The sequence below is a fragment of the Halteromyces radiatus genome, assembly GCF_025201355.1.
Source record: "Halteromyces radiatus strain CBS 162.75 chromosome Unknown BX664scaffold_2, whole genome shotgun sequence".
NCBI classification, from domain to species: domain Eukaryota; kingdom Fungi; phylum Mucoromycota; class Mucoromycetes; order Mucorales; family Cunninghamellaceae; genus Halteromyces; species Halteromyces radiatus.
The window spans coordinates 2,598,580-2,612,759 of NW_026251688.1; the positions used below are offsets into that span (position 1 = coordinate 2,598,580).

The following is a 14,180-nucleotide window of genomic DNA, read 5'->3' on the forward strand; positions in this document are numbered from 1 at the left end:
TTTGCGAGCAAAAAAAGAAAAAAAATAAATAAGAGAAAAACAGTTTAAAGTACGATTTGCCTTTCACTCTCTCTAATCCTATGGTGCGGAACCAAAAAGTCATCATACCCCACCCGCCTAGACCATTTCGATACGTCATGTTGTTTTATTTTCGATCGTCCTGACCAAACTTTATGTATAAATAGTAACAAATCTTTTTTTTTTATGTTACTCATCATTCTTTTTTTATTTTTTATTTTTTTTTTTTTTCTGATAGATCAAACCCTGTTGATGGCCAAAAAAAAAGAGAAAGAGATTCGCCATCGGAGAGTAAAAAGCACGATTCACCAAAGCTTTTTGAATGAAGAGCCACCTTTCTTTTTTTTTTCTTTCTATTCCTTACTTTTACATTCTTTTCTCTGATACAATGTCAAATAAAAACCAATACAATGTATTAGTAGATATGGAAGATGGTGCTGCTTATACACAAGTAAAATAATTTTAAAAGGAACGCGAAGAAAGTAATATCTTAACTTTTTTTTTTGTTATCTTTTTTTTTTTTTTTTTTGTTTTATCATCAACTTAGCCTACTACCATTGAAAGCGACGGTTTAGAATTTCAAGGTAAACAAACAATGACACTTTTTTTGAAAGCATCATTTCTTATCTTTTTTATTTTTATTCTTATATTTTATTATTAGATTTTACTAATGATACCACTACTACCATCAAATCTTCCGGAGGTATACTTTATTGTCAATATTTTTTTTTCGTTTTCACTCAAGTTTTCTCTTCTCTTTGTTAGCTCCTCCTTCAGCTTCAACAGGTGTACCCAATTTTTACAATGCAGAACAACAATCAACTCCTGGAGGATTAGGAAAACCCATATGGTCTGTTGATTATTATACTCGATTTTTTGACGTGGACACTTCACAAGTATGCTGAAAAAAAAAAAAAAAAAAAAAAAAACAATATTAAAAAGGAACTCTTGATTGATAATGTTAATATAGGTTGTTGAACGATGTTTGAAATCACTTTATCCAGTGGGCGATTTTGCAGAAGATACTCTTAATCATCAACCCGATTTATATGGACCATTCTGGATTGCTACAACAGTTGTGTTTGCAGTGTTTGTATGCTCATCCTTGGCAGGCTCCTTGGCAGCTTATATTGCAGGTGTAGAACATTTGTACGATTTTCGACAACTAAGCTACGCTGTTTTTGTTGTATACACCTATTCATTTGTATGTCCCATTTTGGTCTGGGCTTCCACCAAATATTTTGGTTGTCAACCATCATTATTGGAAATTGTGGATTATTATGGTTATGGTTTGACTGTTTGGATACCAGTCTCTGTAAGTAAAAGAGAGAGAGAAAAAAAAAAGAATTAACAATTGAAAAATGGTTATGTTTGACCTAAGATCGTATTCTCACTCTATTTTATTTTTTATTTCTTCTGTTAGATATTATGTGTGATTCCTTATGATATTGCTCGATGGGTTTTTGTTTGCATTGCATTTGTTCTGACAAGTAAGTAATAATAATAATTGAGAAACAAATTCATTGATTTTTTTTTTCTTAATAAAATTCTTTTGTTTTATTTGATAGGTTACTTTTTAGTCAAAAATCTGTATTCTGTGATCTCTCGTACTGATGCCAAAACTTCTCGTATTATTCTATTGGTGATTCTTGGCGCACATGCGATTTTTGCTTTGGTACTCAAAGTGGCGTTTTATAGTTACAGTTATGCAACATCCCCTCCAACCCCGGCTCCCTCTCAATAAAATAAACGGACTTTTTTTTTTCTGAAATACATTTCTTTCCTGTGTCCTTTTTATTTATTTATTTATTTCTTACATTGTTACTTTTATTATTATTATTATTATTTTACACAATATGCAACAATCACAAACTATCTCTCGGAGTCAAGCTCGAAAAAGAGAAAAACTGGCAAAACAAATGGCTGAAAAGAAACTAGATAGATCTTCTTATGTCAATCAAACACCATTTCGATTTGCAGAACGCAACTTTAAATCTCGATATCCACCCCCTGATTTCTCTCAAGTGATCTATCCTACCATCGACTGCTGTCCTAATGGATTAGAACCTGTACAACTTGTTCATGACTTGCGGTCATTGACTCCTCTTTTTGGTGTTATTGATGAAGTTTGGGAACAACGATCAAGACAAGCATTCATATTGAAGGAATTACCAGGTAAATTAGACTTACTTTTTCGCTAGTAGTTTTTTCTAACGTTTTCAATTGATATAGGACTTATTATTATACCCAATCCTTTCACACCAGAAGCACAACGTCATTTGATCCAACAATGTTTATCAGAATATCCAAAAGCACCCAATACATCCAATCTACATACCCATTACGATATTCCTCCCACTGGACTATGGCCTTTGTACGAACGGGAACAAACTGGAACCATCCCTATGAATGATCCTAGCTACTATATTCAACGAAAGCGACACACTAACAAAAAACAAAATGACTCTTATTCTGATAGCGATGATGATGATGATGATAACAATACTGAAGATAAAGGTGAATCCAAAAAAGTGGAGAAACGAACACTAGCAATTCCTTTGAAAGCTTGTGATGACAACTTCAAACCCAATATGGACGTACCGAAACCAGACCCACCTGCCGCTGATACTGTCCCACTGCTTCCAACTTCTGATCTGATACGACGATTACGGTGGATTACACTGGGTTACCATTATCATTGGCCAACAAAGACATATCATTTGGATCGACGCTATCCTGTTCCAGATACTGTGAATTCATTGGTGACAAGTGTGGTACAAGCTATTGAAGGTATAGGAGATCAAGCAAAGACATGGAAAAACACATACCGTGGAGATGATTATCATCCAGAGGCTGGTGTGGTTAATTATTATCAATACAAGGATGCTTTGATGGGACATGTGGATCGAAGCGAACTGAATACAGAAGCTCCTTTGATATCCATAAGGTAAGAAACAATGATATATATATATGTTTAATATGGAGAAAATAAATCCAAAAATGTGATACTGATATTGACAATGATATTTTTATTTTATTTTATTTTATTAATACATAGTCTCGGCAATGCATGCATCTTTTTATTAGGTGGACTTGATCGAGAAACAAAACCGGTAGCAATACATTTACAAAGTGGAGATATTGTTGCTATGACAAGCCCTTGTCGACGATCTTTTCATGGTAATCAAAAGAAACGGAAATAAAAATAATAACAGCGTATTGTAGGCATTGTTCATTCTTATTTTTCTACTCGTTTTCTTTTTTTTTTTTTTTTTTTTTTTTTTGGTTCTAGGTGTGCCTCGGATATTGGAGAACACTTTGCCAGAGTATCTTGCAAGCGATGGTGAGTTCCCTGATGCACCAAACTGGGCTCTATTTGGAAAATATATGGAGACCTCACGACTTAACCTCAACATTCGTCAAGTGAATAACCCTATATCAGAAGCCACTGAAGATTAGATTAGGAAAAATGATGGTTTAGATATCTTTAGAATAGTAAATGGTCTTTTTTTTTATTATATATATGTGTGTGTTTGTTAATTGACTAAAGTTTTCTTTTTGGTACATAGAAGAATGAAATAAAAATATATGCTTTTTGTATACTAGGATATGTGTTTTGATATGTCACGTAGAATAGAGATATGAATAAGGGAATAGGGTTTGGAGTTGAATATACAATAAGGAGAAAAAAGAAATAAAAAAAAAACGATTAAAAAAAAAAATAGTGGACTAAGGGAGAGGGGGGATTAGGGAATCAATTATTTTTGGTAAAAGGTACAGATTATTTTCGAGACCAGAGTTCACGTAAACGTGTCATACTTGATGTCTTCAAACGGGGTTCAATTTGTATAGATTGTACGTATTGGTCCTATGGTAAATATAAAAGAGAATAAAAGAAAAGCATGTCAGATTGGTCATAATATATGTTCCATCATATTCCTGTATAAGGATTTGTATATGTATTACCTCTTCAGATGCTATCTTGCAATCAGCTATCCATGACAGAATCATTTCATTGGGCTTGATGTTATGTCTTGGTTGTTGTAATTTGAGGATTGTCATAATACAGTCACCCATCAGACGAAATTTTTCCCAATGTATAGTACCATCCGTTTTCATATCTTTATTCGCTTCAGTCAAGGCAATCAAATCTTGACTGTGGATACCTCTAAAGAAAAAAAAAAAAAAAAAAAAAAGACATGTCGTATCGAAATATACTTGAATCCAAACTTCTGATAATATTAACAACTTACAAGTAGGGTATACATGGACCGTCAGTAGATGCTTTCAGCGCCATACGATAAGAGCAATAGGATCTGTAGAAAAAAGAGAAAAAAAAAAAAGGACAATTACGTATTCCATAAAAAAAAACAGGTTCTCCCCACTAAGTATCACTTTACCTGTCAGAGCTCATTAATTTTTCCAAACTCTGGAACCGTTTGAATGCTTTTTTCTTCTTGATTGCGACTTGAGTGTGTTTCATTCGTAGAATGGCAGCATTGTTGACACCGGCAAGAATTGCCATCAGAGTATTATAATTGTTGAGATCTCGTAGTACCTATCAAATTACATCATCATAACGAAAAAAAAGGAAAAAGTTGTCAGTAAAATAAATTAATTTCTGATGTTGCTTTCTATATTTAATTTTTTTTTTTACCACTGCAATGGACATAAATTTTTCGAGGATGGCTACACGTTTACCAAATTTAGGTTGTGACACCATCATGCTGATCACCCAAGCAGAGATAAAATTGAAGTGAGATATGGAGGCCAACAAATCGCTTTTCGTTCTTGTTGCTGTTGTTTGTTTCTCGTTTTTATCCAAATAGGAAGGGTCACTTTGTGATTCATCTGATGTTGAGGATGCCATAGACTGTCGTCGATGTTGATGCTGTTTGATATCATTATTAGCCCATATCATACGTACAAATTCCCTAGACTTTTAAAAAAAAAAAAAAAAAGAGAGAGATAGAGAGAGAAGAGGGAGGACAAGTTAATATTGAAATTCAAAGGCGATGTATATAATGTAAGAATTGTTTACCTTGATGTTTGCAAATAGTTCCCCTTCAATCCATGTCAGTTGTTCAGCAATTTCTTGATCCGATAAAGAGAAAAACATTTTGGTGTAGTCTTTCACCGATACATCGTTGGCCATTTGTGATGAATAATTTGTAGAACACATTGTACCATTCTTCCATTTGTAGGTTTTGTGTAATTTACTATTGTTGTTACCAAGGGATCCGATGGCCACATAAGAAGGAGACTTGATTGTTGGAGTAGGTAAACTTCTTTCAGAGAGAGAATATAGCGTTGCCAGTGAAGGAATAGGAGTGTTGGGTATAACAGGAGTCATTGAATGAGGAGGGGGAGTATATGATTTCATGTTCCGCCGGATAGGAGACCTTGATGTAGATGCTATTGATGATGATCTACTGAATGAATCCATTGAAATGAGACCACCAGCAAACTCAGGTCGAGTCAATTTTGTTGTAGCTGAAGATGAAATTTTAGTCGTAGCTTTCCCTTTAGTATTCAGATGGATTGACTTGTTTTGGTATGATGATTTGTTGTCACCCATAGTCAGTGCATGTGTTGGAGATCCAGAGCAAGTAGATAGTGAAGGGGCCAAGGAGGTATGATGTGTTTTGTTGGGAGATGCGAGTGGCGATGATTTGGTAGATATTGTTTCCGAAACAAATTGAGGGGTTGAAAGTGTTGTTGATAATTTTGATACGGAGGCGGACATCGATGATTTAGGAGGAGTTGTTGTCAAAGAAGAGATGGAGGAGCGTTGTGAGGAAGTTGGGGTAGAGCATGATGCATAAACCGAAGGACTTGTTTCATCAATGGTTGAGCTGAGTTGTTTCCAATAGAGTTCGTCCAAAAGTTCTGCATAATGAGGCCGATATTGATTACCAAAGTGCAAGGACATATAACCACTATCCTTTTTCTTGTTATGAATGATATCTATTGCATCATCGTCATCATCATCGTCATCAGTCTTTCCCCAAAAGTTGTCAAGATCATCATCAGGTGGAGATTGTAAAGAAAGCGGTCGTAGAATGTCTAAAATAGGTTGTAAAGAGGATAATTCCATTGCTGAAATGCGATCAAGAAAAAGATACATTTGATTCCTTGTTTTAGAATGAATAAAATCAGACCAGTAGTCTGTCATCCAAATAGCAAATATCTGGGCAATCCTATATAAATATAGAAAATGATTAGTAATTAAAAAGTATCATCTATATATATATATATATATGTATATATATGTATATGGTTAGTGGTAGGAAATAGTACCTTTCTTGTTGACGAGTTGGCAATAACAATCTGCACAGATCATTTTCAAATCTTAAAATAAACCACCAATATGGATGTCATTAGTAACTATACAAAGTGAAATATATATTATATATTACCTTTCAATCAATGCATAAACTAGTTCGGAGGGCTTCATGAATTTCCGGAAAAAGATCATAAAGATAGGGATAATTTGTTCATCTATAAAAGAAAAAAAAAAAGGAAATAACAATCATGAGAAGAGATGACATGATAATATATATATATATATATATATAATCATACCATTACGTCCAACATCAGGAGTGATCAAACGATCAATAATAGCGTCCACAGTTAAACCAGAACTAAAGGAATCACTACAGAAAGGAATTAATAAGAGTATGACATTTTTCTTTTTTTTATTTCATCTATTTACCTGCTATCCTTTGAACCTCTACGGAAATTGGTAATATTATCGGATGACGGTTTACTTGAAGTTTGTAAGGAATTTTGAGGAGACCAATGAGTAGAAGAGTTGTCATGTGCTGTTGTCGGAGCATATACGAATCCAACCAAAGGAAGATGATTCAAAGTAGGCAAAGGATCTAAATCATTAGTTGTCATGAGAGAATCATTAAATGGAGGAGATTCTTTCTTTATTGATGATTCAGAAAGTGGTTTAATACATTGTCTTATCAAGTTGATAAACATTTGTTGAATATTCAGAGTATTATTGATATTGATTTCGTAAAAAGGGATAGAGAAGAGCTGAGAAAGATGTTCGCCTATAGTAAAATCCACTTGTTGTTGTCGAGATAATGACCAATCGTCGGGTTCCAAACCAACTAGAAAAATAGGAATTTGTTTTGAATGATAATAGTCTAAGTAGAAGAACAAAGTAAATAACGTTGAATAAAGAAAGAAAAAAAGAAGAAGTAAAGGAAAAGGAAAAGGAAAAAAAAAAAAGAATGAGAAAACGTGAAAATAAGAAGGAATAATAAGAATAATAAAAATAAAAACAAAAAAAAATCGAAAGACTTACTTAAAAGATCAGGTACACCATTCAGTGAAGAAGTTTGTGTGACATCGTAACATATTAATGCAGCATGAACTTCAGTTGCCATATCGTCATCCTAAAATTATAAATAATAATAAAAATAATATGTTTTGAGTTGGATTATATTTTTTTTTCTTTTGTTTACTTTTGCATCGTGATTCATTTCCAAGAATATGATATGATGAGAGTTATTCGATTCGGTATCAAAGTTGATTGTAATAGAATGTTGTCCATTATCTATATAAAGAAGTCCAACTATTGATAAGATACAAACAAAACAACAAAAAAAAAAAAAAAACAACTTGAGAGTCACAGGGTAAGACTTACTTCTTGTAGTACTCCAACATGAAAGTAATGGCGTTTCAATCACTCCTTGTTCAATAAGCTTTGTTTTCCCAATCTTTGCTTGACCAATGACACCAACCACAATATCTTGCTTCAGTAAGAAAAAAAATTAAAAAAAAAAAAACAAGTTAGACTTTTAAATATAAATTTTTATTATGAATTACCTGAGTTGTATATAAAGAATCAAGATCAATATTGCTACTATGACTAAGGGCGTCATAAAAAGGGAGACTAATATCACTAGTAGTAGTAGTAGTAGTAGTTGTTGTAGGTGGAGTTGGTGGAAGTGGTTTATGAGTAGAGTATGTAGTAGTATCCATAATAGTATTATTGAGAATAGTATTTGATACTAAATCCACAAACCGCTGTGGTAACCACATAATACAACCAACAACTACAAGGACAAGAAGAAAGAATAGTTATATGTGAATTTGCGTATATTAAAAAGAAAGAAAGAGAAGAAAAAGAGGGACAAGAAAAAATTGAAATAAAAATAAAAATAAAAAAAAAAAATAAAGAGGAAAAAAATAGGGGATGAAATTCAAATGTTTACATATAATTATGCAACAACTACCCTCAATGCTATTGAATCCGTCAAATACAACGTGACATCCCCTATATAAATACAACTAATAACAATAATAATATCTTATAAAAAAAAAAAGACAAAAGGAGACAATAATAATAACAAACAATAAAAAATAAAAAACTAGGTAGTGATGATAATAATAACATTGGATATTTCTTTTATTCAAAAAAAAAATGATTTTTCAAGCAATATTGGCTAAATAATCACGTACTTCATTCAAAGTCAATTTCCTGAATAAAGGCATTGACTTTCTTTCACCACCATGAATACCTATTGTACTATCTCCAATAATTCCAATTTCTAAACTATTTTCTGTCATTTGTCCTTCGAATCCTTCCTTGAGCTATATTATTATATATAAGTTAGTCATTTATATAGATATAAATATATATATATTTGAACTTACTGTCAAAATAGCTGTATGGACTGCATCTTCCAATTCCATTTCATCATTGTACCTGTCATAATATTATTATTCAATATCCATCATCCATCTACTATTTAATTTTTTCTTTTTACCTTTTTTCCAAGAAAGTTTTTGCATTGATCATGTTTTTGCCAATAGCACTAGCTTTCCAAGCCCAGTAAGAACCGGAAGGATCTACTTGATATAATGTAGGACCATCCACTTCATCATAACCAGCAATCAAAAGAGAAACACCAAATGGACGAACACCACTATATATACATATTAATAAATAAAGAGATTTAGTCAATCCATCATTATAGAATATCAATATTCAATTCTTTTTTTTTTTTCCTTTACCCGCTTTGTGTATATTCTTGCATCACACCTGCCACTTCTTGAACAAGGATACGAGTAGGAGGTTCTTCCATATAAACTCGTTTATATTCTTGAGCTGCCTTACGAGCCTTGGCCACCAATACGCGGAAATCAGGTCCCATCCCTGAATAGATCATCCCAATATTAGCTGATATCATTACCACCTTTTCGAGTGTAGAATCATCTACTAAACTAGAGGCTGACTTTTTTTCCGTAGCAATCACAATACCATTATTAGCTATATTTAATATATCAAAAAAAAAGATATATGTGTATGATTTAGTTCACCAGCTATTTCTCGTCCTTTTTTTTTTTTTAATATATATATATACTGTTGTACCTTTGATACCAACACTAGTAACACCTTGAGATACTGCATTTAAAGCATATTCGATTTGTACAAGTTTTCCTGATGGTGAGAATGTCGTCAATGAGAAACTATATCGATCGGCCATTATTTGATAGTTTTGAAATGAAAAATAGGAGAGGAGAAGAAAAGGATATGCAAAAAAGAAGAAAAAAAAAAAAAAAAAAGAAAAAGAGGAAGAGAGACAAGGACGCGCAAGCTGTTTTATTTTACTTTCACCACCGCCAGTCACCATTTTTTTTTTTTTTTTGTTAATGAACAGGCACATACGTGTTATCAGATTTTCAACGTCCGATGATTCGCACTTCGTCTTGACAATCATTCATATATATAGTAAAGATGAAACGATTCTTTGTATAGTCAACGGGAGATGATTTCTTTATTAATGAAGAAAAAAAACCAGTGCCATTTTATCATCAACTCATAAACACCAGTAAAATATAGAGTGTCATCCTAGGAATCACTTTATATCTTTCATTACCATCATCCATCGTCCGATGTCCATTCATCCAGAATATTATACAGTCCTATAATATAATAACTTATCATCAAGACATTATATCATAACATAACAGATTCAACATTAATGGTTTGAATTTGTCGTTAATTACAGTATGACACAGTATTTAATGTGTTGTATGCTTCCTGACATTTAACGTTCAACCCATCAGTCCATAAAATTCTTTACTACTGTATTATATTGAAATGCTCTCACATTATGAATGTATATCATGAGAGTATATTAAGATATACATAGATTTATTATTTTACAAAAGATTATACTTATTAGCACTGTAGACAAGAAGTACAATCAACGTGGAAATTTGTAATATTAGACTTGCTGAAAAAGGCAACATGACCTAAAAAGGCAGTAGATGGATTTGGTATCTGTTTATTAGGAAATGCAGTGGCAGATTACTCTCTATTGGCATAAAAAAAAAAAAAAAAAAAGGAAGGCAGCCTTCTATTCGAAATAAGAAAAGGAGGTTTGTGCTCATTCTTCTTTGTTCTCATTGGAGTTTTTTTCAAATATCAAAAATCAGGCACGTGGTTGAATGTTCTGAACACCGATCAACATTTTATTTTCATTGATTTTTTTTTTTGATTCTTTCCTTTCTCTTTCTTTTTCATTAATATTTAATCCCCTCCTCTCCTGCCGACCACGTTTCACTAAATCGATATATCTTTGGATGTTTAGCTGGCTACAGCCGTGGCGACCTTCTTCGAAAATCCAACGAAAACAAGATTCCCACCCACATCAACACAATAATGTATTGTCCACTCATTCTTTTTCTCTCTCTGAAAAAACTATGATCACCCCAAAATCTATTGCCATTGTCAAGAAAACTGCTGTTCATGTTTCTGGTGATGATGTTTCCGGAATACATTATCAATCAAATGAAACTCAAGACAATTCTTCCACTACCGTTTCTTCCGCAGCTTCTGTAGCCTTATCTGCTGAATTAGCAAAGAAACAACAACTTCAACAATTGAGTCATATCGACACTACCACAACAATGCAACAACATTCCTCCAATACCAGCATACGAAGCATAAAGTCAGTTTCAACTTCCTCATCACCACCAAAACATCAACCTATTCAACAACAATCCAACTCTACTACTAGTCAGGCTTCTTCAACCACTTGTATTTCTACTGTACCTTCTCATGTAGTAATGCATCCTTCTCCAAAACGATCAGCAACTCCATTTTCAACCAATGTTTCGGCTAACGGAGATATTGTATTTGAAACTCATATTATGGCCCCACATTCACCAATGGTAGCACCATCATCATCATCATATTCCAATTCTCAACAACCTCAGCAAATCGACTCACCAACATCAATGGATCGCCCTGTACCAGAACAAGTATCTATGATTTCAATATCACTAGCAGAAAAACATTTACTCGACATGATTCATCCATTGCCACCTCCAATATCTCCACTTTCAATAACCTGTACCTCTGACGCAATGGATCAACCTCCTGACCTGCATCTTTCCGATCAACATGACGGACAAACGCAGCAATATTCACAACATTCACAACAACAAATACAGCCATCACTTGATCAACACGATCAAGACCATAATATGCAAATATCAACTGCGCCCCAACAAGTGGTAGAAGAAGAGGCACCATCAATACAACAAAAAAGGTTTTGGACTTGGCTATTTCCCCCTCCTCCAATTGCATTGTCGACCAATCAAAACAAGGAATCATTACCATCAGCATCATCCTCTCCTATTAGTAATAATGTCACCAAGAAGAACAATCCACACAACCAGCTTCACAACAACAACAACAACAATAATAATAATATTTCGCCTGGTCCGCCCTTACTTTCGGAAATGTCATCATCGCCTATTCCTGTGCCTTCATCTTCCTATATTGAAAGCTCATCTCCTTCTGTGATATCATCACCAGCATCGTCATCTGTGCAACCTATGATCAATAATAGGAAAGGTGGACGAAGAAATCAAGTCTTGCCTCCATTTCGATCTCAATATCGTGTGCCGCCATCCTCATCATCGACAGCTACGATCAACAATAATATCAAACCATCTGGAAAATTTTTTGACAAAGCTATAGAATCTATCAATCAATTTATTCAACAAGCGTCTTCTATCAATAGTGGTAACAACAAATCAGCTGATCGAGTCATTCATACTGATCCTGATTCTTGGAAACAACAAATGAAAGCAAGATTTGCCCGTTTTATTGATGATATCAAATCTGATCCTGATGGATTTGCTGGAAAAAAAATAGTGGTTGTAGGTGTCCATGGATGGTTTCCTATGAAGGTAATGTTATAGGAACAAAAAAAACATATATATATTAAACTCACTTGTATATGATAATATATAGTTGGTCCGAAGCATGATTGGTGAACCTACTGGGACTTCAACAAAATTCTGCGAACAAATGGTAGCAGCTGTGAAGAAGTATTTTGAACAAGAACATGGTGTCTCTCTCTCAGAAGAAACCACTACAATCACATCTGTACCATTGGAAGGTGAAGGCAAGGTGGAAGATCGGGTTAACAAGTTGTATAATAATCTGATCAATCATTCTGTATGGTTGGAAGCTGTATCATCTGCCGACGTGATACTATGGGCTACGCATTCTCAAGGAACTCCCGTTTCAGTCATGTTGATGCATCGTTTATTGGAAAGAGGTCATATTCATACACATCGTCAATCTGTTGGAATGCTTGCTATGGCAGGGATTTCTCATGGTCCTTTCCCTGTTTTGAAGGGTAGCTTGATTGTCAAGGTAAAAAAAAAAAAAAAAAAAAGAAAAAAAAAAAAAGGAAGAAAAAGAAGAAGACGAAAAAAGAAGAGAAGGATTTTTTTTTTTATTAACATCAATCTTGTAGTATTTTGAAGCGGATGCAGCTCGGGAACTATTTGAATTTATGGATTCTGAAAGTGATATTTCTCAAAAGTTCCGTAGATCTTTGGGATATATCATGGAAAGGGGTATTAAATTAACTTTGGTGGGGTCTATGCAAGATCAAGTGGTTCCTCTCTATTCTGCGATTATATCAGCCATCAGTCATCCAAATATTGTACGGTCAGTGTATATTGATGGACATATATTTACACAAGAAAATGAATTCCTTATTCGTTTGATTACATTTGCCTTGGGATTACGAAATGCTGGATTATCTGATCATGGATTATTGACTCATCTTAGTGAAGTTTTAGCTGGAAGTTTATATGCTTTAGAAGGTGGTCATTCAACTATTTATGAAGAATTGGATGTATATTCTTTGGCTGTACAACATTTATTTGAAACTGATCCTTTAGGAAAAGCAATATTGATCAACAATACCCAAAGTTCATCCAGACATGATAATAGGAAGAATAGTATCACCACCAATAGTAGTAGTACCACAGAAGAATCCAAGAAGGAAGCCAAGTTATATCCATTCCAAGCCAAATCTATCAAGAACCCTTATTATTTACCATGGGCTATGCGTGGGATATGTGAAGATTCTCTGATTTTGAATAATCCTTTATGGTCAGATGAACTGGATCAATTACGACTCATGTTTGATGAATGGGAACCAATATCACCAAAGCTTCGCTCTGTCAAGATCCGTTTAGAACCTTTTACGCTTACATTAGTTTGATCTAGTCTTTTTTTTTTTCTTTTCTTTAGACTTTATACCATTTATTATCTAGCTTAACATACCTATTTACAACTTATTTTATTTTATGCCATTTACATAGCATTATTACTTCATCTTGATACAATAAACTATATATATATATATATTTGAAGTCTTATCTGTTTATCTTTAATGTGAAGGAATACTTTTTTTTTTTTATCAATGATCAATGATGATGATAGTTAAGTAAATAGATGATGGATGATCTAATGATAATAGCATTGATGATGATGAATAATATAGCTTCACATTATTTAGATTAGTTTATATTAAAAAAAATACATCATACGAATAGATATATTGAAACAAATAGGATGAACAGTAGAACATTATTCATTCAACTTAATTTTTATTTGTTTGCATTCACAATCTCATGTGCTACAACAGAAGTCGAATAACAATAAAGTTGTATGAAATGAAAGACAGCGTGTCATTTTTTTTTTCTTTTTCTTTTTTTTTTTTAAAGCCTTACTATATTTGGAATCAATGGTTCTTTTTTTTTTTTTTTTTGTTTGATTATCTAATTGAAAGAAAACATGATTTATTATTAAATTATAT

General features: G+C 33.2%; 5 protein-coding genes across 5 annotated transcripts; 3 read left to right on the forward strand and 2 right to left on the reverse strand.

The window, feature by feature from the left end:
- Positions 1-406: 406 nt before the first annotated feature.
- On the forward strand, positions 407-2,969 carry BX664DRAFT_257985 (uncharacterized protein; the record flags this gene model as incomplete). Its single annotated transcript, XM_051540534.1, has 6 exons — positions 407-469; positions 566-602; positions 784-914; positions 989-1,337; positions 1,909-2,193; positions 2,251-2,969. 6 exons carry the CDS (start codon positions 407-409, stop codon positions 2,967-2,969), a joined length of 1,584 nt encoding a protein of 527 aa, XP_051403361.1.
- Positions 2,970-3,549: 580 nt separating this feature from the next.
- Positions 3,550-7,266, reverse strand: BX664DRAFT_325619 (ras guanine nucleotide exchange factor domain-containing protein). Its single transcript, XM_051544061.1, has 10 exons — positions 6,737-7,266; positions 6,604-6,677; positions 6,438-6,519; positions 6,319-6,369; positions 5,060-6,218; positions 4,676-4,957; positions 4,419-4,576; positions 4,272-4,334; positions 3,985-4,186; positions 3,550-3,886 (listed from the first exon to the last, which is right to left on the reverse strand). Exons 1-10 carry the CDS (start codon positions 7,009-7,011, stop codon positions 3,800-3,802), a joined length of 2,433 nt encoding a protein of 810 aa, XP_051403362.1. The 5' UTR covers positions 7,012-7,266; the 3' UTR covers positions 3,550-3,799.
- A 1,156-nt stretch (positions 7,267-8,422) lies between these two features.
- On the reverse strand, positions 8,423-9,604 carry BX664DRAFT_325626 (nucleophile aminohydrolase). Its single transcript, XM_051544062.1, has 5 exons — positions 9,416-9,604; positions 9,058-9,313; positions 8,811-8,969; positions 8,698-8,749; positions 8,423-8,634 (listed from the first exon to the last, which is right to left on the reverse strand). Exons 1-5 carry the CDS (start codon positions 9,528-9,530, stop codon positions 8,473-8,475), a joined length of 744 nt encoding a protein of 247 aa, XP_051403363.1. The 5' UTR covers positions 9,531-9,604; the 3' UTR covers positions 8,423-8,472.
- A 980-nt stretch (positions 9,605-10,584) lies between these two features.
- Positions 10,585-12,392, forward strand: BX664DRAFT_73464 (uncharacterized protein). The gene has a single exon (XM_051549721.1). The coding sequence runs from the start codon at positions 10,633-10,635 to the stop codon at positions 12,259-12,261; it is 1,629 nt and encodes a 542-aa protein (XP_051403364.1). The 5' UTR covers positions 10,585-10,632; the 3' UTR covers positions 12,262-12,392.
- BX664DRAFT_257218 (uncharacterized protein) lies at positions 12,371-13,583 on the forward strand (the record flags this gene model as incomplete). The annotated part of the gene is made up of 2 exons (XM_051540496.1): positions 12,371-12,694; positions 12,825-13,583. 2 exons carry the CDS (start codon positions 12,371-12,373, stop codon positions 13,581-13,583), a joined length of 1,083 nt encoding a protein of 360 aa, XP_051403365.1.
- Between the last annotated feature and the right edge of the window lie 597 nt (positions 13,584-14,180).

What these genes read in the sequence shown, in the direction of transcription:
- BX664DRAFT_325619 (XM_051544061.1), bottom strand. Translation starts at nt 7,011, where the DNA reads ATGTTTATCAACTTGATAAGACAATGTATTAAACCACTTTCTGAATCA. An exon ending in TCCTGATGTTGGACGTAATG is followed by an intron (nt 6,520 to 6,603) that starts GTATGATTATAT and finishes TTTCTTTTATAG; the next exon opens with ATGAACAAATTATCCCTATC. An exon ending in GGTCCATGTATACCCTACTT is followed by an intron (nt 4,187 to 4,271) that starts GTAAGTTGTTAA and finishes TTTTTTCTTTAG; the next exon opens with AGGTATCCACAGTCAAGATT.
- BX664DRAFT_325626 (XM_051544062.1), bottom strand. Translation starts at nt 9,530, where the DNA reads ATGGCCGATCGATATAGTTTCTCATTGACGACATTCTCACCATCAGGA. An exon ending in TACTAGTGTTGGTATCAAAG is followed by an intron (nt 9,314 to 9,415) that starts GTACAACAGTAT and finishes TATTAAATATAG; the next exon opens with CTAATAATGGTATTGTGATT. An exon ending in CAAGAATATACACAAAGCGG is followed by an intron (nt 8,970 to 9,057) that starts GTAAAGGAAAAA and finishes ATGTATATATAG; the next exon opens with TGGTGTTCGTCCATTTGGTG.
- BX664DRAFT_73464 (XM_051549721.1), top strand. Translation starts at nt 10,633, where the DNA reads ATGTTTAGCTGGCTACAGCCGTGGCGACCTTCTTCGAAAATCCAACGA.